The sequence below is a fragment of the Centroberyx gerrardi genome, chromosome 11 (assembly GCF_048128805.1).
Source record: "Centroberyx gerrardi isolate f3 chromosome 11, fCenGer3.hap1.cur.20231027, whole genome shotgun sequence".
Taxonomy (NCBI): Eukaryota; Metazoa; Chordata; class Actinopteri; order Beryciformes; family Berycidae; genus Centroberyx; species Centroberyx gerrardi.
The window spans coordinates 26,999,333-27,024,307 of NC_136007.1; the positions used below are offsets into that span (position 1 = coordinate 26,999,333).

Here is a 24,975-nt window from a genome sequence, read left to right on the forward strand (position 1 = left end):
GCGTTGCCAAGGAGTGTGGAGCTCTCACCTCCCCATGTGTTGGCGGTGGAGAGAGGCAGCGGCTGCTGGAAAGCCGGCTGCAGGTCCAGCAGGTCATTGGCTGCCTTGGAAGTGCTGGAGGGAATCAGGAAGACAAGGGCAAAAAGGACACACAAGTCAGTCACTCATTGACAAACCATAAGTCTCCTTCCTCCAAGTTCCAAGGTTGCTGTTAGAAAAAAAAATAGGATTGCATTCCTTTGTCCTCCAAATTAACCTAGAGTACCTAGATTAACCTATAAATATTTTATGTTGTTATATTTTATTCTCAAACCGTTATTTCTACTTAGCAGATTCTAGTGATGAAACTGTCTGCTGTCCCGTTTGCTATATTCTCAATTGTATTCCATTTCCTTGTGCTGTATCCGATCATATCACTATTCCTGCTGCAGCGTCTCAATTTTATCTCATCTTAGACATCAACGAAGACATCAGACGAAGAACCGTGTGAGTTCCTTTTTAAAATGTTTTGAACCGCCAATGTACTTGCAGTTGAATAGTTCATCCAAATCACTTGGGAGTTGCACAATCTACAGATTTTTAGCTGTGAAAGCACAAAATGCTTAATCATGTGAGCCTTTAGATGAGGAGATTTGAAAACATCAGTTATCTGAAAATGTAAAATGGACTTAAATGTTTCTTTGTCTGAAAGCATCAAACCCTCACTGAGAAATTCTCCCATTCAGTTCGTGAACTGAACAATTGATCTATCTTCAGCTCATGGCTGTTCTGCAACTTTCCATCAATCAGTGTTAAAATCTGGCACCAGGTTTATAGTGTTAGGGTTCAAACACTGATACATTTGATTTCATTTTTAGTGTTTTCGTTGCATTTGGATATTGTTAACTTTGGCTGACGAAAACTCTTGTTTTGGTTCAATCCTTAACCTGTTCTGATATTAATATTAATCTGATCTTCAGACCTGCAGTGTAGCCATGAGGGACAAAAGTTATGCCTTGATTGTTTGATTTCATGCCCGACTGTTCCACCAATCTACTGTTTAGAATTGAAAAAAGCATTGCTTATATTAAAAAGATAAAAATGCAGATCCTAGGTTTCAGCAGCCTGTTATATAAGCTACTTTATCCCTCAGAAAAACTGGATGATTTAGCGTGGGGGGAAAAGGTTTGTTTAGGTAAATGCAGTGATTTCCAAGTTATCTACTTGTATGGAAGAGCTGATGAGAAGAATTAAGAGGTCTGGTGGGTGCAGCCTTCTGTGGCCTCACCCATTAGTGGAGCTGGGGGTGGAGAAGAGGTCGATGGCTGGAGCCGAGTTGATGGTCCCGCCCACCGTGGAGATGGGAGAGGAGTCTGTGGTTGCTGTGGCAGGATTCTTCTTGAGCTCCTTCAAACGCTGCTCCTAGGGCAAATAGGAGCCCATCGTCACCAGGAGAGAAGCTAACAGGCCTTACCTTAAAGTGGAGCTACTATTTTATCACTGTGATAAATTATTAGACATAGGACACCAAACTATCAGCCCGGAGGGAACATTAGTCTTGAATGCTCCCCTGTTGTGACTTTTTTTGGCTTCCAAACTGATTTCTAGCAATTTTGGCTTGATGCTTGTGTTCTATTATAAAGATAAAATCTAAGAGATCAAATCTGGACTCATTTATGCTAAGGTAAAGCCAAATCTTGCCGTACCCAACTGACGCCCATACATAGACCTTTTCTAGGGCTAGATGGGAGACTGCACTAATGAAAACAAACCAACTACATGCTATTACACCCTACTGAAACATTTCAGTATGCAGACAAACACATGCCAAACAAATGCTGAAGTAAACACTAGGAAACAATGGGATAGCATTGTTGCCAATTCAGGGAAAAATCCCAGTAAAGGCTTCCTCAACAGACTTCCCCAAAGCCAATTTCTCCCACCCTTCAAACCGCAGCACAAAAAATGTCATTCGAGGGCTAAGTAATAAGTGCTGCTGGACATTGCTGGTTTGGCCCGAAGCGCACTAAGCTGAAAGGAATGTAGGTGAGTGAGGAAAATGTACTTTCAGTGCTTTTAGGCGAGCCTGCTCTTCCTCCAGGGCTGCCTGTTTTTCCCTCTCGTCCACTTTGGTGAAAGATATGCCGGTGTTGGCCAGAGAGGAGACGGCATTGGAGAGAGTGCTAGCCCTGAATCAACAGAGAGAGAAAACAGAGCGACAAACCAGGAGTCATTTCATGGCTATGGAAAAATACATTTACATACCAGTGAGATTAGCACATTTACTACGCACAGTTGCAACTGGACTTTGACATTGCATCTTGGCGAGGCAATAACAAATATAACTAAGTTGACTCTCTTTTCTACTTGGAATTATAATAGGATATGTATGTCTAGGCCTTCACACTGTGACGACAGCCAGGTCAGGTGAGCAGAGATGAAGCAGACCTACCTGCTGGCTGCTGTGGAGTCTTTGACTTTCTTTCCCTCCAAAGAGGCCAAGTGCTGCTCCAGGGCATCCAACAGGCTGCTGGGGGCCTAGAGTCATTGACACACATTAAGTTTCAAAGGCCGAGGAAAGACTAATACAATAAAAAAACAAAACAAAAAAAAACCACATTGAAGCATGCCAAGTTATTGCCAAGACTCCACCAACAGAAGACAAGAGCTACCCTCAAATACAGAGAGAGAGAGAAAGAAAAGGTGCAGATACTTACACAAACGGTGAACTGAAAATGGAGAGACAAAAGGAAGGGAAAAATACAGAAAATAAAGGTGGTAACTGTCAAGATATCATTAGGAAAAGTTTTGGGAGAAAGCTAGCTAATGCCGTTTTATCTACAGTAACTGCCGCGCTGTAGGAACAGTGAACAACAGAGCTTTCAATTATATGGACTTTGTACTTGATGCACCACTTTAACAAGTGACTGGTCTATTACGGGCGGAGGACGGTTATTTCCAAGATTAGACTGACTCAATTTTATTTTCAGTATATGATGAATGAAGAGTACTTTATCTTTTGTTATCCTTCTAACCTGGCTGTATTTAAGATGGTGCTATCATATCCCACACTAAAACCCTTAATTCACACCTTTATTTGCTGTATGGCGTGCAAGGTCAGGGGTGAGTGTGAGTTTGAAGCTGTTACTAAGTGCAAAAGTGGGCACATGCGAAACCTGCCTAGCGTGCAAATCGCTTAGTGTTAAGACCAGTTCGATCTGATGCTAAGGGAGGTGGGCAGCCTGTGAAGGGGCAAGAACAACCGATTCTTGGAAATTCATATTAATGGAGGTAGCAAAACCAATCAGAGAACACCTGGTGACCCACACCATTCAACCTAAAGTTTGCCTCTAGTTGGCACAGTACACTGTCTCAATAGATTTTGCAGCATAAATAACACATTTTAGCACAGTCTAAGTATTCCTTAAAAGTTTACAAACGTAGCACAAGTTTGTGCAATAAATCTGAAGTCTGTTGTTTTCATTGTTTCTGTGACAGCTCTCCAGAAATTAAACTGACGCACACTTGAAACTATCAGTGGGCCTGCTAGTGACTGGATGCCACTAGTTTAAAAAAAAATAAAATAAAATAAGAAATCACCACACATTTCACCACCACTGCTGCTTATTAATTGTTCCAAAACAGAGTATGAGCCAGAAGTGAGTCAGAAATCGCTGCACCTGGCAAAGTCATCTTTGAGTCACTGGTATTGATCACAGCCTATCACACCCCCGCAGATATATTATGATCATTTTGTGCTATGGGGAAATACAAATCTTAGGTGTTGAAGCTTTAATATTAGGTGTAACATATCAGTGCCAATGCCCACAACTACAGTATTTCACAACCTCATGAGCTGGTTGGTGGGCAGCAATGTATTTTATTTGCAATAGGCGTTTATTGTTTGCACAAATGAGAATCAGCGTGATGGAAAGTGTATTTATGCTGTAAATTTTGATATAATTCTTCATTTCAGCCATGATGACTTGCCACCTAGAGATGCATTTGTGCACTCTTGTTATGTACAAGTCTATGTGGGTTAGATTTGGGTTTTCTAGCAACATATCCATGTTCATATTAATTTCCAAAAATCTGGCCATTTTCCATTTTAGGAGAAGCAAGCCAGCAAAAATGTTAGGGGCATAAAGTTAAAGCAAATTTGTAAGGTGCTGCATGGCTATCTTTGGTCTGGTTTCATCTAGGAGCAAAGGGAAGCACTTTCTCACCTGAGAGAGGTCGGGGATGTCCCCTCGATCAATTCCCACTTGCTGCAGGAAGAGAGCCAAGAGGTTCAAAGGTGAGATTAAAAAAAACATCTAAATTATCCAAGGCACTTAACATATCACAGATCTCCTGAGGTGCGATCTCGACTTGCCTCTGCAACTTTGAGGAACTCTGAGATTCTTGTCATTCGTGTGAGGAATTTCTTGTAGATGTCGAGGCCTTCTTTGCATTGGATTTTCTTCATGTCAAAGTACTTCTCTGTTATATAACAGAACAGGGAAGTAAGCATGAGACAACAATTCTGCCAAATGCATAATCATCAATTTCTTCACAACAGACATCATGGGGCTTCTGTTTGGTTGCAAAATTGATTGTGGGGTTTTGCATGGCCCCTTCCACTCATTTGTCTTTCATCTGTTCCTTTGAAGTTAACACATTTTCAAAACTGAAGCCCTCAGCATGTGTACAGAATCTCTACAGGGTATACAATTGTAACTAAATGTAACTCATCACACACTGATTTATGCTGCTACAGTTCAAGGCCTGGAGGACCCACACCTTCCCACCCTTCCAATCCTGCAACTCAAGTGAATGGGCAACACTAACCATGACAGAATATAAAGATATTAATGCACTTCTAAACATAAAGGTTTTCATTAACCTGCCTTGCTTATTGTTTGTCTACTGAAGCAATCAGGCTCTCACTTGTATTTTCTAATGGGGCTACCTGACTAATTTCCAATTCCTTCAGTCTGCCTTTCACTCCTCATATCCCTACCCCTGGGGTCCACATTTTGCAGTCTATAGCAGTCTCTCCTCTTTTATGCTATGCAAACTAGGCCTACTGAAATACAGCCTGTGAATTTTCTTCTGCAAGAAAGTGAAACCAAGGCGGGGTAGCCCAGCCTTTGAACAGTGCACGCTCATCATCCTGAAACAGGATAAAGCAAAACTTTGTGCATATTAATTTTAGGCCAGGGTCAGCCCAGAATTCATAAGGTAACAGGGAAACAACTTGTGACAGCCCCCTCTAAAGTTCCTTTGAAATAGGCTTGTTAGAGGTGCGGAGGACTTCCAGGAAGCCATCAGTCTGAGGCTTTAATTTTTCTCAGCCAAAATCTGTAAATTACAGGCTAACACGCACCGTGCTGTGACGGGAATGCTAATGAAGATTTTCCAAGCACATCCTTGTCTTCAAAGTTGAAAAAAGTATTAAATAATTGAAATAATTGCAGGGATGTCTCCTGGAATTCATTCAGTCTTTCAGCCCTGGCCACTGTCCATCAAGGTCTGCAGTGACCTCTTCAAAACGTACTGCATGGGATACTAAGGTACAAGCCTACAACACAACTAGTGAATGTGTAAGACTATGGCAACGTTCTTTTTTACCCAGGAGGTTGATGATGCCCTCATTATAGGCTGCAAACAGTCGGATGGCATCTTTGAACAGAAGCATGAAGGCTGCGTTGATCACACCGTTTGTCAGTTCATTGGCATTGACCTGGAGAGAAGGGTGGAGGTAGAGGGTGGTGAGTATCTACTGTGAATTAGCCAGAGATAGCCATTGTGAACACTCATAGGGTCCGAAAAATGAATTCATGAGATAAACACACATAAAATCTGAATAAGTAGGGAGGGATACAGGTGCCTGCAAAATATTAGGATGCTAACTGAAGCACGAAATGAACTCACATTGAAATCGAGTAGCACGTCCATCTGATTCTGAATGATGGGGATGGTCTTGAGGAGCTTCTCTGTGTTCATCGTCCTCATCACTCCATCAGACCTGTGGAAAGAAAACAACAGGAAGGAGAAAGCTTTACCACATTGCTGATATACTCCTCAAGTGTCTTTGAGCCTGTTGCAACTGGGAAAAAACGGCTTTCAGCAGAGGCTCTATTAGAAGAAAAGGTTTTATAGAAAATCACACTTTATGCACCTCAGCTACTAGCCAACACCGATGTCCCAGTCTGTTAGAGTGAAAGAGATAAGAATTGAAAATGAAGCCTCCTTACCCTCTTTTCACTTTAGTGAAGTCAAAAGCAACTTGTCTGTAGGACACAGCCTTCTCATTCAGGTAGCGGCTATACCTCCTGATGAACGTTGACATGTCATAGCCTACAATGCAAAGAAAGGGGTGAGGTGTCCTTTTAGTGTGAATCAAACAGATGCAAACTGGCTGAGGATTCAAGAGCATACTGTGGCACAATGTGCACAGTGCTAGTTACGTACCTTGTAGGCCACTTTTGTCCAAAAAATTGCTGAGGTTGAATAGTGTGTTCCTTGAAGCCAGATACTGTATAAACCTCTGCAAGACAAATAATGTGTGAGGCCACCGGTATGCTTACACATGACAAGTGACAATGAAAATAAGTTGTTTAAAATTGGAAATTCAGCCAGCTCTGTCACCTTGCTTTTTGACAAATACACTTTTTGACCAACCAACTGTTATGTGATGAATAGTTCAGTCTGTATTTATTCATTCTGTGTTTTCGAGATGCTAAGCCATCTCATACTACCCATTCAACATACATATTCTTAAGCATTAGCATACACGAGGGTGGAATTTCTACCAAATAGCTTATTTGACAAAACGTCATCGACATCGTGCTCCTTTATGACTTTTGCATCCATTCCAAAGAATTACAACCCAAGAAACAAAAAACTGAGGAAAGGTGGAGAAGAGTTGTCATTAACATCCTGACCTCATTGCCATAGACCATCAGATGGTGTGTGGCGGTGAGCGACTTGAAGACCACCACCCAGCTGGTGTTGGTGGTCCTCTCAAACAGTGTGTCGGCCAGCTGAGGGATGTTCACATTCATCTCATTGGTGCACTGAATCAGATCTGAATGGAGAGCAAGAGAAAGAGGGATGAGGGTGGATAAATGAGTCAGTGTGGTATTCACAGGTAGAGCAAAGTAATGCACAACACCTCAGAGGAAGCACACCGGCTTGCTGTTCAGTGGAGGCAACATTTTTTATTCATACAACTTCCTCTTTTCCTCTTATCTGCTCCTCTACATGATGTCAAGCTGGCCACAATCAATAAAATACTAGAGGGCAATGGAATGCTGGTGAGTCAAAGTTCAGGTAAACAAAGACTTTTTGCACAAACAGTTCCTGAAACCTGAGGTGCAGGAATGGGCGACATACTTCCTGGCAGTGGAGTTCCTCCTCACCATGAACCCTGAGCAGTGTTGGGCTTGTTACACAAAACAGTATTAGATTAATCATTATTCATTTCAAAAGTAACATCATTATTTTGTTTATTACTCCCAGGGAGCCATAATTCACCACGCTACCTAATTTTCTGTTACACCCCCCCCCCCCCCCCCCAAAATTGCCAGTTGTGTCCTCTTCAAAAATCAGGTTAACTCAGTTACCTCTACTATGAATGATAAGGTAAAACAAACAGCACTGATGTCCAATGTTCTTGCCATTCTTTTGCTAAAAAAAACCACATAAAAAGTAGTGGGAATTGGCCTACTTCCGCTTAAAGTAAGCTTTTCCACCATTTCTTATCCAGGTTAGTCCAGTGTGAATGAACTATGCATGTAAACAAATCAGGGGATGGGGAGTGGGATATTTTTTGGGGGATAATTCCTCTTCAATCTGATATTTAGAAGAGGTGATAACAAAAGTAACTTAGTTTTAGACTGAGAATTGAAATTGTAATTCGTTAACACTATTTGTTACACTTTACCATCCAACAGTGCCCCTAAAGCAGGACTGAGAGCACAGTGACAGGTATTAACTATTCAGATGCATTATGTCGGCCAGCATACACATGCATGCACACACACACAAAAGCCTGCGCGCCTCTGTCTGGTGGACTGACAGGGCATGCATCCTCGCCATGGCTTCCATGGCAGTGTGCCATGGCCATCTGGCCTGTAGTGAAAGCAAATGCCTCCTGGTTGCCCTTTCCATCAGGGCCATGAGACTGATCAATGATGCCACATCTCATCAGGCCGACTATATATCTTCACATACGGAGCCCTCTCTCACTGCTGGGCGTCCGTTCTCAACTGCGCACCACTGCATATCTTAGTAAACTTGATAGTTAATGTGATGATGCACTGAACTACCAGGAAATGAGACTGTGTTCTGGGGGCATGCAGATATTTGGTAGGCAGAAAAGGAGTGAATGAAAGAAAAAAGTAATTAACTCAGAAGGGGCAAATGATGGTCTTCAATTGGGCTGACATAATTAAGACAGTAAAGAGACGGGTCTTGAAGAACATGCAATTTAGCCGTGGGAATCAGCTTTATAATTTTAGCTCTACGGAGCCACAATTCATGTGGCATGTTTGATCTTCTTTCATATTAATTGGTGACAGTCTATTCTTTCTTGGAAAAAGGAAAAATGACCATGGCCCCTTCTCCAAAAAAAGACCTAATATGTAAATACCTGGTTGTGTTATACCTTGTTTGATACACTGGAGCATGAGAATCATCTCAGAGTTGGGATTTTTCGGCTGTGACATTCCTTGAGATCTCACTAAGCTGAAAATGACTATGTGGTTTAGGAGTATGGATACAGGCAAGGGAGGGGGAGGGTAAAGAGCCCAACTGACTGCTGGCAAACAAACAAGAAACCAAAGAAGAGACATCCCTCTCCAATGAAGTCAAATTCATGTGAAGAATCACAAAAATCCCCAACAGTAAACCATTTCAGTTACTGAAAAATGTAATATGATTTTGACAATCCCAATACATGTAATTCACCATTACCAAATTCTGATGAGATGCCAAAGAAATGTCTTCATTTTATTGCCCTCTTCCAGGCAATCATGTGACAGAGTAACTGTTGAGTGTGATCCCAGTTATCCAATATTCATAGACATCAGATGCCAAAAAGCGGCTTGGCAGACAACATAAATAAATATTTAAGTGAATTTTATATTGTGGGGAGAGATGAATGATCCTCTCCAGGCCAAACAGATTTCTCCTCCTACTTGTGTGGAAATCACTTAAGGATAAGGATGATGTATTCCCCTTTTTGGCCCATTTGTGGTTTGACATTGCCCTATTTTGTTTTTTTTATCTGTGGCATTACTGGAGATAACATTAAGTTGAAAAAGACTATGTTGTTTAAGCAAAATTAGGTTAGAATAGGTACCAATACGGGGTGGAGTGAGGATAAATGTATTCCTCTGACAAGCATAAAAGATAAAAAAATTTTTCCAACAATGCCAAATACATTCTTGATATTTTTAGGACTAACTAGGCAAAGTTCTGGCTAAATGTCCCACTGTAAAGACCCACATCAAGCGAAATGATTGAAATGTCCTGATAAAGTTAATAGTTAATCATAACTGTTGTGTTCGAGGCGGTTGCGCTACCCATTGAGGCCTGTTTACATGGGTGGTCTATGAATCCTCCTCAGTGTTTGTTGAAAGCCACACAAAAGGCTTTTTTGCTTTTTACACACACAATAGGCCACCCATGTGACAACAAAAGCCTTTTCAGATGCGACTGAAATGGCCATGGGGAGTACAAATTCACCAACAACTTTCTCCACTGGCACTGCAGAGGTTTGCTTTGTGAGGATTAATCATACCAACGTGAGCCTTCAGTTCTGACTAGGGAGGGCAACAAGATGGTATAGTCTAGAGACTAAAGCCACTGAACCCATCATGCATCAGTAAACTGAGATTAAAGGGGAAAGTTGCAAAGGGGAATATCTCCTTATGTATAGACAGACAAGATCAAACTAATATATGGAATCTATCAGAAATAACCTTCTGGATTCTCACTCGATTGCCACATGCAAATAGTTGGTCCAATGTAGTCACATTGTTTGGTTCAAATCTGTTTGCACCTGCTGATTTCCAATCCATGTTTGGCATACATCAGGGTCTGTATACATCAAGTATAAGGAGTGCAAATCTGACATGAGTTTTGCCTTTAAAGACAGTGAGTTCCATATGGCCATTAGATCTGAACTGTGATCATAAATTAGTATTTCAGCAGGAGCAGATTAGTCTGATTCTTATTGAGTATCGAGTCAGATGCCTTCTGTGATAAGGGTGGAGTGACAGGACTCCCCAGGTATCCAGAAGATGATACGAGGCCCCAGACAGGGGAGACACACTTACAAATAGCCTTGAAATCATGTGTCAGGCAAACTGTTGTGGTTGATCTCAGTTATCCGGTATTCATAGCCATCAGATGTCAAGAAGAGGATTGTCAGGAAACATTGCTAAATATTTAAATGATTTTCAAAGGGGCAAGGGGAGTGGAGGCTTACTTATGGCTTAATTCCGTTGGACAATTAAATATTTCCTATTATATTACTTGTTATACTGGTCAACATCCCTTTAAATCATGTAGTAGGCAAAATAAGGTGATAAAGGTGTAAAAGTTTACAGGCCATCAGTTCCAACTACAGCTGGGCGATATGGTTGAAATCAACATCATGATAATCCTAAGGATTTTTTTCGATATCGATATATATGACGATATGCAAAATCACATTTTAAATATCAAGTTAATGTTTATTCCATTGAACCAAATGGTAATGTTAGGTGTGACGTGAAAAACTGAAATTTGAGTCATATTTCTTAAAATGTTTCACACCCCATTTTGACAGACTTTTTAAATAAAATTAGATTGTTATCATCAATTTAGACAGAATTTTCTCACGATATCCCAAAATCACCATATGATCACGATACAATTTCACTGAAAGACGATAAACGGTAATATTGAAATTATCGCCCAAGCCCTAAAACCTGTTGTCCAACAAAAACAAAAATGCTCCACCCAAGTTCTTTGATTCCGAGCCAGAGATGATAGTTAAAAGTCCAATAGGAGCTTTTGCAACATCCACATTGTCTTACTTTCATATAAAAATGAATCATGTTGACTTGTAAAAGCATTATCAAGGTGCATTTATTTTGCATTTCAAGTCATACAAGTGATAGCTGTCTTAAATGACAATACCGGTGTTTGTTTTAGTTTGTGCCAATCGTCTAGGTCGCCCCTCTCCTTTACAATATTCTATATAGTGTCTGTAGACAGCGTAGTTGGTGATATCGGGAATTGTTTTCCTACCTTCAGTAGAAGCCATTTGCTGCCATTCATTCTTGTACAATATGAAAAACAACTTGCACAGACTTTAAAATTGCCTGAGCTAGATAATCCATCACAGTAAACATGAGGCCTTACTTTTGTTTTGTCAGTTTCTGTTTTATAGTCATTTCATTGTGCCCCAGTTGAGTGTTTTCATATCAGTGCATTACGTTACGCTCTGCTTACTGTCAATCATCTGACACCCACTAGAAGAAATGGAAGTCTCCTCCAGGAAATAATCCTTCAAAAACATGTCGCCTTACAAACTTTATTGTCAAATCCATGTCTGTTTATTTAGGGCGTCTTTGTTAGCCGGGACAGCAGTAAATTTCAAGCTAGGTTTGACACCATAAAAGTTTGTATTTTAAAAACAACGAAAAACAAAAAATGAAATTACATACAGCATACATTGCAAAATGATTGGGGGAAATGTAAACTAGACATAGACGGAAGTAAATGGGCTATAACTGTGACACTGGTATTCTCCTTTAAAGTCACACTGAAAAATGACTTTTTAGCTCATTCTAACTATCATACCATACAAATATTTGACAATTTATGCCATAAAATGACAAAAAATATTCATTGTATTTTTATATCCAAATCTCATTACTTTTACTTCCTGGAAAACTGAAAATCTTTAGTGGTGACTTCATCATGTACCAGGAGGTGTACATAAAATTGTCACAGATTTTTTAACAATCCCACTCTTTCCCCATCTCTCATTGATGTCTCTATTGCTGGAAATTTTGTTGAGCTGCTTTCAGAAAATATGCCAAGGTTAACCCCTCCCTGTTTGTGAAATGGGCATTGTGTGAAATCTGTTCTCCACCTACCAACTTCCCTAAAATATACTGTTAGAAAGCTGAAAAAAAACTGACTCAGCGGCAGGAAGCTTTCACCCCCTTTTCATCACCGGAAACAGAACTGAAACAGTGAGGAAGCGAAGCAAAATGAGCACAGATGACAGAAGAAAAGTTGACATGAAGCCATGAATTTCATCCTGTAGACCCTGTAGTAGTGTGTACAAATTTTCTAGTAAGCAAACTATACTAAAAGTTCCCATCCTTGCTCAGTAATTTCAAAACACCTCTTGACAAATCGCACATTTGAAATCTTTTGTCACTGAAAATCCTGAGAGACGGTAACCCCAGAAAAGACAAAAGACATTTTAATGCATTTTAAGATCATTAAATGCAAATACTGTGACAATGAGCTTATAGAGCCCACACAAAGCCTGTGGGTGGAAATGGCCTGCCATACATTTTTAGCTGGCCAGCAGACTCACTTTGGCTGTAAAGTGCTGCTGCCACTCCTCACCTAAACAGGCCTGCAATAATCAAGCATACATCTATCTTGTACACCAAAGGAAATTCCCCACAATGCAAGCCAGGTAATAGGTTTAGGAAAAACACATTAATTAAGTCTCATGGGCCATTTGAGGAGAAGTATTAGCCTAATTTGTAGGGATTTTATTTAGTCAACTTTCACTTATGACCCAGATTTGAGTTGATGCAGATCAGATCATAAACGTAGATGCAAATCATAAATGTGGCTACATTTATACTATATGATGATATATCATGTAAATAAAAAATGTAAGATGTATTGCACAGTCACTGTGCTTGTTTCTAACAATGTCACAAACCTAGTATGTTCAAAACCATGAAATGTATTGGTTTGTTAGCATGACAGGTAAGAGCTCTTGTGTTAAGTGTGTGTAGTTGTCAGTTTGTATGTGTGTGTTTTCTTCAACTGATGCCATATATATATATATATATATATATATATATATATATATATACATACACACACACACACATATATATATATATATACATACATACATACATACATACATACATACATATATATATATATATATATATACACACATATATATATATACACATACATACATATATATATATATATATATATATACACACATATATATATATACACATACATACATATATATATATATATATATATACACACATATATATATATACACATACATACATATATATATATATATATATATATATATATATATATATACACACACACATATATATATATATATATATATATATATATATATATATATATATATATATATATATATATATATATATATATATATATACACACACACACATATATATATATATATATATATATATATATATATATATATATATATATATATATATATATATATATATATATATATATATATATATATATATATATATATATATATATGTACACATACAGCCATATTGGAGATTCATTAGTTTCCTGAATCTGCAAGTAAAGCTGGTTTAAGCCCTGACCACTACCACTATAACTACATATAGGTTTTACTGGGGCCATATTTAGGGGGGACAGGCGCCAGACTTTTCTACAAATTACACTGGAATGAAAGAGTGAAATGAGGTGCAAATGGAACAAAAGAGTGAAATGAAGTGCGATAACAGCCTGGTTTGCCAACCTGACAATAATGCTTTGAGCAGATGCCAGCACAGTTGATGCAGTATCCTATCAGAGGAAAGCCCATGGGAGGCTACATCTTGTCATGTCATGGTGAACATTTTGAGCTCAGCCATCGGCTCAGAGATGGACTAGGAGACTTTGGTACGATGTCAGCAGAGAATGTGTAAGGTTCAGAAAATGTGACATGCAACAGGAAGTGAAAGTAAAACAAGGCAGCTGGTAGGAATCAGACAAGGGCTTAGTTGTGAGATGCAGCATTCTCTGGTTTTGGGGAGGTTTGTGTCCACGGAGGATTTCCAAAAGGAGTAGCATGACAGAGTAAAGGATTCGAGTTGCTCAACAGAGATGGCTGCATTAGCAGATGGAGCTGACTGAAGGTTGACTCAGAACATGAGGAAGGAAGTGATGAGTAAACCTTTTCTAAAAAAGGAAGTATGAAGTACGAAGTGCTACTGTGCAATGGAATCACAACGTATGACTAAATTAGCACTAATGCTCATGTAGCAAATTTGGTTAACTCCATCTAAACAGACAGTTCTTTTTCTTTAAACTGTACTTTCATTACACCTTATTGCATATGCCTTGCACAGGTCTCCAGGTAGAGGGTTTATGAGTGCTTTAGTTGTGGCAACAGAATTTCCGTAGACCATCGTGATAAGGGATGACAAAGATGGACCGTCTGACGTGAATTATCAGCAATCTGAAGAATAAACACTGTGGGATAAAATACAGGCCCTCCAGATGACCTCTCACCACTATACTACTGCTCCATTCAACCATCATCACAACACAGTGACAGAGGCATTTCCTTCCCTATCCCCGGAGAGATACTTATTATATATTCACACCAGATATACAGAGCACAGCACGCAAGATGCAGCAGTCACTGATACTAAGACTGATTTAAAAAACAATACTTTGCAAAATCAGAACAAAAAATTATTTGGGGAGAAAATATGCACCTCAGGTCTTGTAAACTCAAATGAATCCCAACGTTTTACCGATTGAATAATGCCAAACAGGACAGTTAACAAGTTGCTTGTCACTTGTCACTGCATTCAGATTTTAATCATTTGAATATCTCAAAAATGAATCAAGATGAATCAATAACAGAAACTCTCGGTAATGCTAGTCATTCTACAATATCATTTTTATCCTGCTAAACCACTTCTGAAAGTTTGCGGTCTAGGTCAGACACCAAAAAAAAGGTAGATTTTTCTTCCAAATTGACAGCTTGAGGGTTATAAATCCCTCTCCCAGAGGGGCACAGCTAAATGTGGTCATGCAGCTTGTGTGTAGATAGCTTGCTCAGCCAGAAGATTATTAGCGGATTTCTATTAACAGTGTCAGAAATAACATGCCAAAGCTAACGTCCAACTGAGGTGGTGCTTTTCTAAAGAAAAACAACTGCATCTTTGATTTAGCCTACATCACAATTAAAACATCAAAGAAGCTGGCTGAGCCTTCTGATATGAAACAGCCATCACAGGATACCAGCATTGCTGTAAAAAGTTTATTAACCAATGTCACCATCTTGTGATCTTGATTTCTAGTGGTGAGGCGAAACGGCAGATACGTTCCAACTTCTTTTAAAATTATATAGGCTATACTGTCACTGAATCACTTAGTCAGTAACTTCAAACAAATGATTTATTTTAATTGCTCATACTGTTTCAAGTGCATCAGCTCAATAACAAACTGCATAAAACAGAGGCTGCAGGCCATCAAATAAAACGGCTTAGATACCAATTGCAAAGTTTTTCATGTTGAAGTTTGCAGATGCTAAGTATATAGACCACCAGAGTGGAGAGACTATACAAGGACTCAGTGACTTCTAATTAGTGATTTGCGGTACAAATTGTTGCTTTATGACATAGTAGTCAAGACTTGTAATTTTGGCTTTTACATTTAGCAGCTTTGCCGAAAGTGTGCGCTTCCTTGTTTGGATTACACCCAAGCAATTCTCAATTAGATGCATTTCAGTTTGGAAATTGTGTGGAATTTTAAGATAACATGATTGGAACACGTTTGGAATGTCAAAAAAAAAGGCATTCCACTGCCCAAACGTGGTTGTTGGGATAATTACGCATTCTTGTAATCAGCAGCATAATTGCCAGGAAGTGGATCAAAAGCATCCCAGCCAATCTCACATTTGATCAGCTCAGCTCCCTTGCACTCTGGGAAGGGTTTGGGTTGTATAATGACTTCCTGTTAGCTGTTTACCCATGGCAATCCAAGGCTTGCTTCAGGAACTACAGGAACACTTCCTGCTTCAGGAAGTACAATCCTGTTCCTCAGGACATGATGTAGGCTACACTGCATATGGAGCCAATGAAACTATGCCCACACCAGCGCAACACTCAAAGAGCCAAGAACCTCCTGATATTTCATGACATGAATGAAGTACTAGATAGGAAGCCTGGCAGAGGAAAGGCAACAGGTGTAAACAATAGGGCAAGGGTTACCTAACCCTCTTTTTTTCACAGTGAGGTATTAGCAGGGGACTTCCTGGTTAACAGTGTCATAGCTCTGTGCTTAAGCATTCTCTGCTAAGACAAGTATAACCAAGAAGCTACACCAGGGAGAGTGTGTCTCGTTGCCATCAGCGTCATGTTACTCTACCTGCCACACACAGACCAGCCAACTCCATAGCCTCCTGATCATCCATTGCCCTAATTTCATTGGCTATTCCAGATTACGCCCAAGTAAAATTATTTTAATGCATTCTATGTAAATCACCACAATCTGGTTTAGTTACCATAAAACTGAAAATTCTAGACGCATGTTGTGCTTGGCTATTCTATGGGGGGACATCTAATTTTTTTTATATTAACCAAATCACCGGAAACAGTCTATTTGAATTTAAACATGTGGCTATATGCTTAATAATATGCCAATTACTTTTATAGTAAGCCACTAGAAACAATGTATTGTTGTCGCCTTGTTTATTTTTCCCCATTCAGAAAATGGAATGAACGTTAGCCTCAGCCAATGGAAATTGGATCTAGGCGAATCTTGATGCTGGATACTCTCTGGTTGCTGCAATTGGACTCAACGCAACCAGTGTAGCAGGGTCAACTGATTTTACAGGGAGCATGCACTTGATGGCTGACGTCTGATGGCAGTGCCTGACGGCCAATGGCTCCAGTGGTGCTTGGCTGTAAGAGTCATGAGCGCAACTCCTCCACCATCTTGCCAAAAGTGAGAAACAGTCGGACACAAAACTGGTGTCTGCTAAGAATTAGGTTAACGGACAGGTGTGACTGGTTGACACAAACTAGACTTTTCCACTCCATAAAAGTATCTTGCTAGCAACGGGTGGGCTCCGGCAGCAGGTGCTTCATGGTAGCAATTTTGAGTTGTGCTATTGAATCTCACAGGCCTTTCAGAGTTACAGTAGGCTCCATTCAGCTGAGCTGGTGGACAGTGTGTCAGCACTCTTTTTAAGGTCCGTCATTCGATGCCACTGCAGTCACATGCTCCTCGTGGGCCGCTGCGTTCTGCTTCGGGAGGGGGATCAGGGTGATTCTCTGGGCAGAGCCTTTGGGAAGGGTGCAAAAGTGCAGACATATGTTAGCGTGTCCTCTGGCATGGCTTGTGTGAACCACCTTCAGATTGCTGCTGCTGCTGAAGTTCCAGGGGACGCAAACTCAAGAGGAGAAGAAGGGACACCTTTGCCTCTAATTTAAACACTGGGGAAATCTAGGCCTGTGTAGCTTTTACACTGCAAAGCACTGATATCTTCATCTTGTTCTCCAATGTTCTACTAAATATGAAGGGTATTAAGAGTCCTATGAAATCCATTAACCCCCCGCCCTCCGACACACAACATTTTTAGGTTTTACACTCAAAAAAAGTCTTAATACATCTATGCTGACAGTAGATCAAAGCCATTTGTCTTTCAATATCATCGTGAACACTGATAATGTGGCAGATAGTGCTTAAAAGCACTTGAGTCACACAAATCTCACAAAACACAAAAACATGTACATTGGTAAGAGTGGTGGCATCATCATGGGGGAGTTTCAAAGTGACTGGTTTGACAGACCTGCATATATAGGCTGTAGTGGAGTGTAGCACTAGCAGCCACCTTTGACCCCCGATATGAAAGCTATACTGTATATGAGTGTAGTAATTTGCCTATCTGCACAGACTCTGACATTGAATTCATTTCCTTTGATATTTTGGCTTCATCACACCATAACCCATATGGGTTTTCTGCCGGAAATGTACAGATGAGCACATATGCTCCCCATACATCTATTTAAGTCCATTTCATCTTCAGGACAATCTTCAGAATAGACATTACTCTAAACGTTTTACCATTTGTATAACAATTTCCTTAAGGTGTCACAATTCTGTGGCATTACGCATTTGTCTGAATTCCTTTCTTAAAACCCTGATTCCATCCACAAGTTCTGCAAATCAGTAAACACACTGGGTCCTATACTAAGAAGCTGTATAAAACAATGAGCTGAAGCTGAAAAAGTGGAGCCAACAATGTCAGAGCACAGCCAACCGAGCATACTTGCCACACAGGTCATACAATTCCAGTGGTCAAGAGTTTAATGGTGCCAATGGAGAACCAGACGAAACCAAAACCACAATCCAGCCATCAAACTCATAACAGGTGAGAGATGAATGAGAACATTCATAGCCCCACAGTTTCATTCCATATAGATTTGCGTGTAGGCCCGGGGTGTGGGTGAGACTTAGTGGAACATGAGGCCTCACTCAATAACCTCATAGGCTACAGCTACAGACTGTGGCAAACAGCGAGCAAATGGGTTGACCAAAGAGGGAAAAGAGGTGGCTTTATTTCTCTACATCGTTTGATTTTAATCTTCTACTGAACGGTCGTCTCAAAAACAAATTAGGCTAGACAATATGGAGATACACAAGAAACAGATAATTTTAGGTTTCAAATGTTGCCGCTTGCTGCACACCTGGAGCAGGTAGGGTTGTACAAGTGTCTTGCTGAAGGAGTAAAACCTGTGAACTTCCAGTCACAAACCCCTTTCACTCATGCAGCCGTTTCTCTAACCACTATGAAGTTTAGTTTGTTTAGTGGTCGCTTATGAACAGGAGCCGGTGGTCAAAATTCTGGAGAACAAAATCAGCTCTAGCAATTATCATTTCCGTAAAAGTTGTGAGAACAAAGCTATCACATTATCAGAATAAGTAGACACAGCTTTAGGATGCTCTCATTTACTGTAAGACGTGCTACTGTCAAAGCGAGTGAACCAATCAAAAAATTCAAAAGGAAGTGGTATGCTCATTCTGGGTCACTTGTATTTCACATCTGCCTTAAAAATTCCCCAAACATGAGTACAAGTGCATATTCAGCACTGTACCAAACTTCTTGACTTGGCAATAAAACCAACAAATTACTTATTCTACTGGATGTGTACCTTAAATATAATATCGAGTGAATTATGTTCTGTGAACAAGACAGACCAGCTACCTTTACTGGAAAAAAGTTCATCCGATAATGTTACATATTCCATGTGTGAAAACGATTAAGACAGCCTCTCCAACCACTAGGACTTTCTGCCAGATTGCTTTGAAGATCATGTTATGCTCTAAACAATTACACAGGGATACTCGTGACTTCAAAATTATGTGCCATGGACCAAAGTACATCATAGGCCACACTTATACAGACATAGCCTAAATATCCTGATGGAATTTCATCTTGATGGTTCCTCAAGATGTTTACGTCAAGCGCAAAGGTGCACAGCCACTACCGTCAGCATATATTCATTACTTCATGAGACCTTTGAGCTGTGTGTGTAACGGATTTTACATAACAGCAATTAACCTAGACCAAAAAAAAAAAGATCGCTACCATGCACTCGGGCTACCTACTTTTCATGACAACAGCAAATCTCAGTGGAGGAAATAGGCTATATTGCATAACTTTGATGGACAAAAAAAACAAGTCAAGCGGCTTGTAGTTTGATACACATTGCCTGAGTGTAAACTGCACTAAATCCACTTAGTGCCATTTTCCCCAGAAGTCATTTCACACTTACTTTAAACAATCAGACAAGTAAATAAGTTGAAGCTTGCAGTGAAAGACTATTTGTTTGGCTTTTACTTTTCCCTTTCTAGTAGAGTCTCTTTACAGTTATGTGGCTGAGTTTATCTAGCATGGCAGTGTTAAAGAATGTGAGCCATGGCCCGGCCCAAATCAAAGGAGCCGGAGCATATCTCACCTGCAAATCACACAGGAGGAAGACGGGGATAGCAGCTAGACACACCAGGGCTATTTCTGGCGAGACAGGAAACTCCGAACACAAGTGCACCCTCCAACCCTCCCTAAATACCTCGAACCTAAGTGTGAGTCTTGCTAGCCTCTGCTTCTCTAGATTAGCTCAAGGCCTCAGTTCAGCAGCTACACTGAGGAACCACCAATCACCTGGTCGTCTAGTCCCTGGAGCTGAACGCTGCGGTTATGCATTTCAAAAACCCACATGTTCCGACATCACACATGGCGCTTCTTGTTCAAGCCAATACTAAAAATAGCAGTTAACTGGAAGTGGATTCCACACAGTGCCAGAACCAAGGGGCTGCCTGCAAATAAGCAATATACTGTTTGCAATTGAGCCATTTGGGGACACAATAGAGCAGCATTATATAACATCTTATCTAGCCTTCATTTATTAAGTGCCCTAACAAGACTTTTTCCCTTATACATCATGCCATTGTTCAAACCAGCAGTGAACTGAAATGTGAATACTTGAATGATGACCTTAGGAAAATAGTGGAGTCTGATTTATGAAACTTTACCTCTCTGTGAGTACAAACTCCCAGTATGACAGGCATACTGTTGAGAGCCCAATTACATGCGTCTGGCAGTAGGCTATATTCCAGTGAAGTACACACATTGACTGAAGGCTTCCAATCAAATTAAATTGCGAGGGCTGATTTGCATAGTAGATGCACTGTATCTTTGCGGTTTGTGGAGCAAAGTGCTGCTCGGTTCAGGTGTTTTGTGCTTCTCAGTTAATTTGCGATGCTAATAGAACTAGGCCAAAAGTGAACATACTCTATGCACCAAGACAAAAACAACTGAAACCACAAAAAACAGCAGAACTGCTTGATAGGCAGAATGATACATTTAAGTAAGCTTATTAACACAGCAAATTTCTGCAGGCTACAAATTGTCAGAGCTAATGAAATTGAGACTTAAGTTGAAAGATGTGGAAAAATAATGAATGTACACAAATTTCCATTCTGTTTCTACAACTTGGAAAGAGCGGCTTATTCCCCTGTCCAGCTGAAAGTGTACATCTTAACACTAGACATGAGTTGGTTTAGCTGGTATGACCACGTTCAAGCTGATACTACATGCACATTCCTATTCATACTGGTTCGTAAAATGAAGATAATTGCAAGTAAGATGTAGCAAATTTGGCAAGTGGTCCAAGGAACCAGTTTATCAATGCTGTTAGAGTGACAAGCTCCATGGGACCTTCAGTGAGTATGTGTGCTGTGTATGAACCAAAAATAAAATTAACACTGACAGGCAGACAGGAGTAGATCATCAAAAAGGGCACACACTAGAAAGAGTCAGACAGAAGAAGTCAATGATAAAAACTAATCTAAAATACAGCTCAACCCATTTTACCGCCACCATAAACCGGCGTACAGCTTGAGAAAGCAAAAGATAAAGCTGATGAGTGGTTGACGTGTTGGCTGTCATGTGTCACAGAGTGGCTAATCAGCATATCTTTAAAATACTAAGATAATGTGATTCATGCCTCTGCGTAGGAGTAATTCTGTTGAATGTGCTTCAATATACAAAAGTGACATGCATTACAAAGATCTGTCATAGGATTCGTAAGAAGAGACGCTAAGTTAGATGGCATGCCAGTCCTAAGCATGATTTAAAAACGTTTGCATCTTACAGCAAAAAAAGTAGAAGTAATGATTGTTGTTGATGATTACTGTCATCATTCCACACGAGACATTGATATTTATACATCCCCAGTGTCCTTTCCTTAATGTACTAAACAAAGCCACAGAGGAATCATATAGTACTGTAAAATTACTTCATTGTTGTTTACAGACAGATATACTATTTTCATGTGCCTCACTAAAAAGTACCCCCTTTCTGTCTTTTGGTGTGACTATGTAGCATAAAAACAGAATAATGTAATTTAATGTAATATAACTGCAAAGAGGCCTATAGCTTGTTTTTCCTTGCAACTACTTGCTAGGCAGGCAACAGGCATCCCTTGCAAATCCACCTTAGGGAAATATCTTCAGTTTCAAATAACTGACTGACTGGAAGTTGATTTCATCTGATAGGGGAAAGCGTGCAGTGAGCCTGGATTAAAATGCTGACTGAAATAGTAACCGAGATCAAAGGTAAAATACAAATCAAATTCATCTGACCGATGTATAGTTACGTAGTCCCCGTCAGTCAGGTTTGGTCAAATTACTGAAGGATTTTCTAAATAGTAAGGGGGATTGATGACAATTTCTGCTACATTGGGAAATGCCTAAATATGATCTGTTGGAAGGAGGTCAAGCCCCTGATAGAACAATGGAGGTCTGAGAACAGACAGTGGCTCAAACATAGCCCAAATGTCAGGAAGTGCAAAGGCTATGTCAATTATCCAGTAGTCAAACTTCTCTGCTTGCAGTAAAAGAGAACGACACTCAAAGTCCATCTCAGCTGAATAGACTCCTTCATAAATAACAAACCGACAGCTGAAATAACCTCATTCTGGGCCACGGGGACGAGGGATCATGTAGTGACACTGTTGAAAAGTAATTTGTTTGTATGCTCTTGATAAGGGTGTATGTGAAAGTCAACAACACCACAACCACTTCTTGACAGAAAATGGACAGTTACTGGGCTACACATAATATTCTACTGAGCTTTTAGTGTTATCATCAGGAGCTAACATAACTTTAGAAAAGAGTCCTAATAACAACACAGCTCTCATAGTTCTACCCCTCTAGTATGGAGGGAACATTATGCCAAACGCCATTTAAAGGCTTATATACCCCATAAAGTATGACTCCAGACTGTTAAGAGCCACTCTTCAATTCGGCATACATATAATCCATCAAGCAGCACTTACTTCTATAAAATGTCCAGTTTTAGAATTGGGAATACACACTGCTACATGCTAGCCACTCTGAAAGCTGACATTTCACTGAACTAGGAGTTGCTTGTTGGACCACCCTTATGCCGAATTGAAGAGTGGCTCCTGCCCATTCAGAAAACGGTCTGGAGTAATATTTTATGAGGTATGTACCTTTGCCAGTGAGCAAGGTAACATTTCACTGCCAGAGTTTTAAATGGACTTTGGCGTCATTCTCTCTCCATTCAATGGGGTTAACATAGTTCCATACTCAGCTGAAACTATTTGGGTATGTGCAATGCCCAAGTACAGTGGGCGTCTGGAGAATGTGGTTAATGATTTGAAGAAAAGTTAAAGCTTTACAACAAAGTGACCTTAAAAAAGGGACCTAGCTTCTAATATTGAGAGCATGACAGACGCAAGGCTGCATTTCAGTTGTCAAAGTTACCAGCCTGGCAACTGAAACAAACTATTTTCTGTCTCTGCCATAACTGTAAGAAACCCGTATATTGTTTTCATAGGTAGACTACCCTCGCCTAGCTAACGTTACATGTATTTGCAGGCCTCACAACCACAGCCCTAGCATAAATGATTCTGACGTTGGAAACACTGACCCAAATGTAAATTCTCACCAATGTTAAAAGCTCATAAATCCGATACTTACAATCCAAATGTTTCTTTTTTGGCCCCATAATTTCATGCGTGGTCGCCTTGCACACAGTTTTGGAAATCGCCGACCCGGTGACACTGTGTTGAGCGGCGGTTATCCTGTCTGTAATGCTCTGTCCAGACATCCTTTACCGGTTGAAATAAATGATCAGTGTGATAGAAACGTTTCCAAATCCAACAGAATCGTTTGGTTTTGTTGTACGGTGTCGGTCTCCAACGGGTCTCAGCCACCTGACAACACTAGAGACAAGAGACAGAAGAAATAATAATGAGACGACGGCTGGCGTTACATTTCACTTGTAGACTATCAAAATGGGAAAGAAATTCAGCTCCACGACTTTAGGTTATGAAATTGATTGAACTATAGTTACAACTACCAATATTTCGTGGCTATTAGATACGAACCCGGAGTTTTTTAATCGACCCCAGACGTCTACGGTCTCTTCTCCTCTCCCGTACAAGTCTTTCTCACATATCAGTGTCAAGTCAGCGACAATAAAAATAGAAATGACTTCCGGTTCGAATTTTCAAAATAAAGCCCTTATTGAGGAAAATGTGTTGCAACTTTGGAGTAACACAAAGCTCCAGACAAAAAACTATAAGCAAACAACCACCACTATACAAAATCAATATTTTCAGTATTAGTAAGTAAGTATTAGTTTATGTTGCCTTAAAATGCCCTATCTTCATTTAGCATCTTTCATTTTGAAATTACTTGATATATCCTACGAAAATATAATAAAGATCAATGTTAGTCTAAAAATATAGGCAAATAGGATTAAGCTTTATAGATCCCCGTGGGAAAATTGGGTTGTTACAGCAGCAAGCATAGGCTATATAAGACGCCATAGCCGCCTAGGGCTGCCAAAAATACACGAGGAAAAACTCAATCATATAAACATATAAATATATATATATAACATATATATATATATATATATATATAGAGAGAGAGAGAGAGAGAGAGAGAGAGAGAGAGAGAGAGAGAGAGAGAGAGAGAGAGAGAGAGAGAGAGTACAACACAACTTGGAATGATGTCTGTCTCAAAAAGTCAATTTTAAACTCCCAGCTGTGGCGCAACTGTTCCCAAAGGCAATAGAATGGGAGATCCAGCACCAAATGTGACAAGTTTTTATGTTTTTATTTTGGAGGCAAAATGATCTTCCTTCCTGTCCTAGCGTGGCTAACTCTGCCCAGCTTGACTCACATTCACTCCCTCTGTTCTTTCTTTGGTTCCCACACTGAACTCCGTCCCGTTTTTTTTTATTACAGCGCCTCCCCCTGCTGGTTTAAATGGACTGAAGGTGTCACAGGAAAATGGCGGGTCTGTTTCCTGTCCGACCCAGCCTCTCCTAACTTTTGCACACAATGGACCATGTGCATAAAGATGGCGCCCCCCCTGCTTTGACGTTTGTTTGGG

The 24,975-nt window shown here is 40.0% G+C and overlaps 1 protein-coding gene across 16 annotated transcripts in view; it reads right to left on the reverse strand.

Moving 5' to 3' along the window:
• picalma (phosphatidylinositol binding clathrin assembly protein a) overlaps nt 1-24,025 on the reverse strand; it is a 38,684-nt gene extending 14,659 nt beyond the window's left edge. For 14 of the 16 annotated variants that reach the window (XR_011784770.1, XM_078286848.1, XM_078286845.1 and 11 more), the window contains exons 1-13: nt 23,961-24,025; nt 23,551-23,795; nt 6,909-7,051; nt 6,436-6,511; nt 6,219-6,321; nt 5,896-5,989; nt 5,593-5,704; nt 4,355-4,461; nt 4,206-4,247; nt 2,432-2,517; nt 2,045-2,168; nt 1,268-1,401; nt 29-114 (exon numbers count right to left, since the gene is read on the reverse strand). Coding sequence is in view for 15 of the 16 variants with exons in the window: in XM_078286848.1 (XP_078142974.1) it covers nt 29-114; nt 1,268-1,401; nt 2,045-2,168; nt 2,432-2,517; nt 4,206-4,247; nt 4,355-4,461; nt 5,593-5,704; nt 5,896-5,989; nt 6,219-6,321; nt 6,436-6,511; nt 6,909-7,051; nt 23,551-23,680 (1,237 nt within the window). In the remaining variant the exon portion in view is untranslated. The remainder of the gene's footprint in view (nt 1-28; nt 115-1,267; nt 1,402-2,044; nt 2,169-2,431; nt 2,518-4,205; nt 4,248-4,354; nt 4,462-5,592; nt 5,705-5,895; nt 5,990-6,218; nt 6,322-6,435; nt 6,512-6,908; nt 7,052-23,550; nt 23,796-23,960) is intronic. The other 2 variants (XM_078286842.1, XM_078286834.1) reach the window with 1 other exon arrangement.
• Nucleotides 24,026-24,975: the final 950 nt, after the last annotated feature.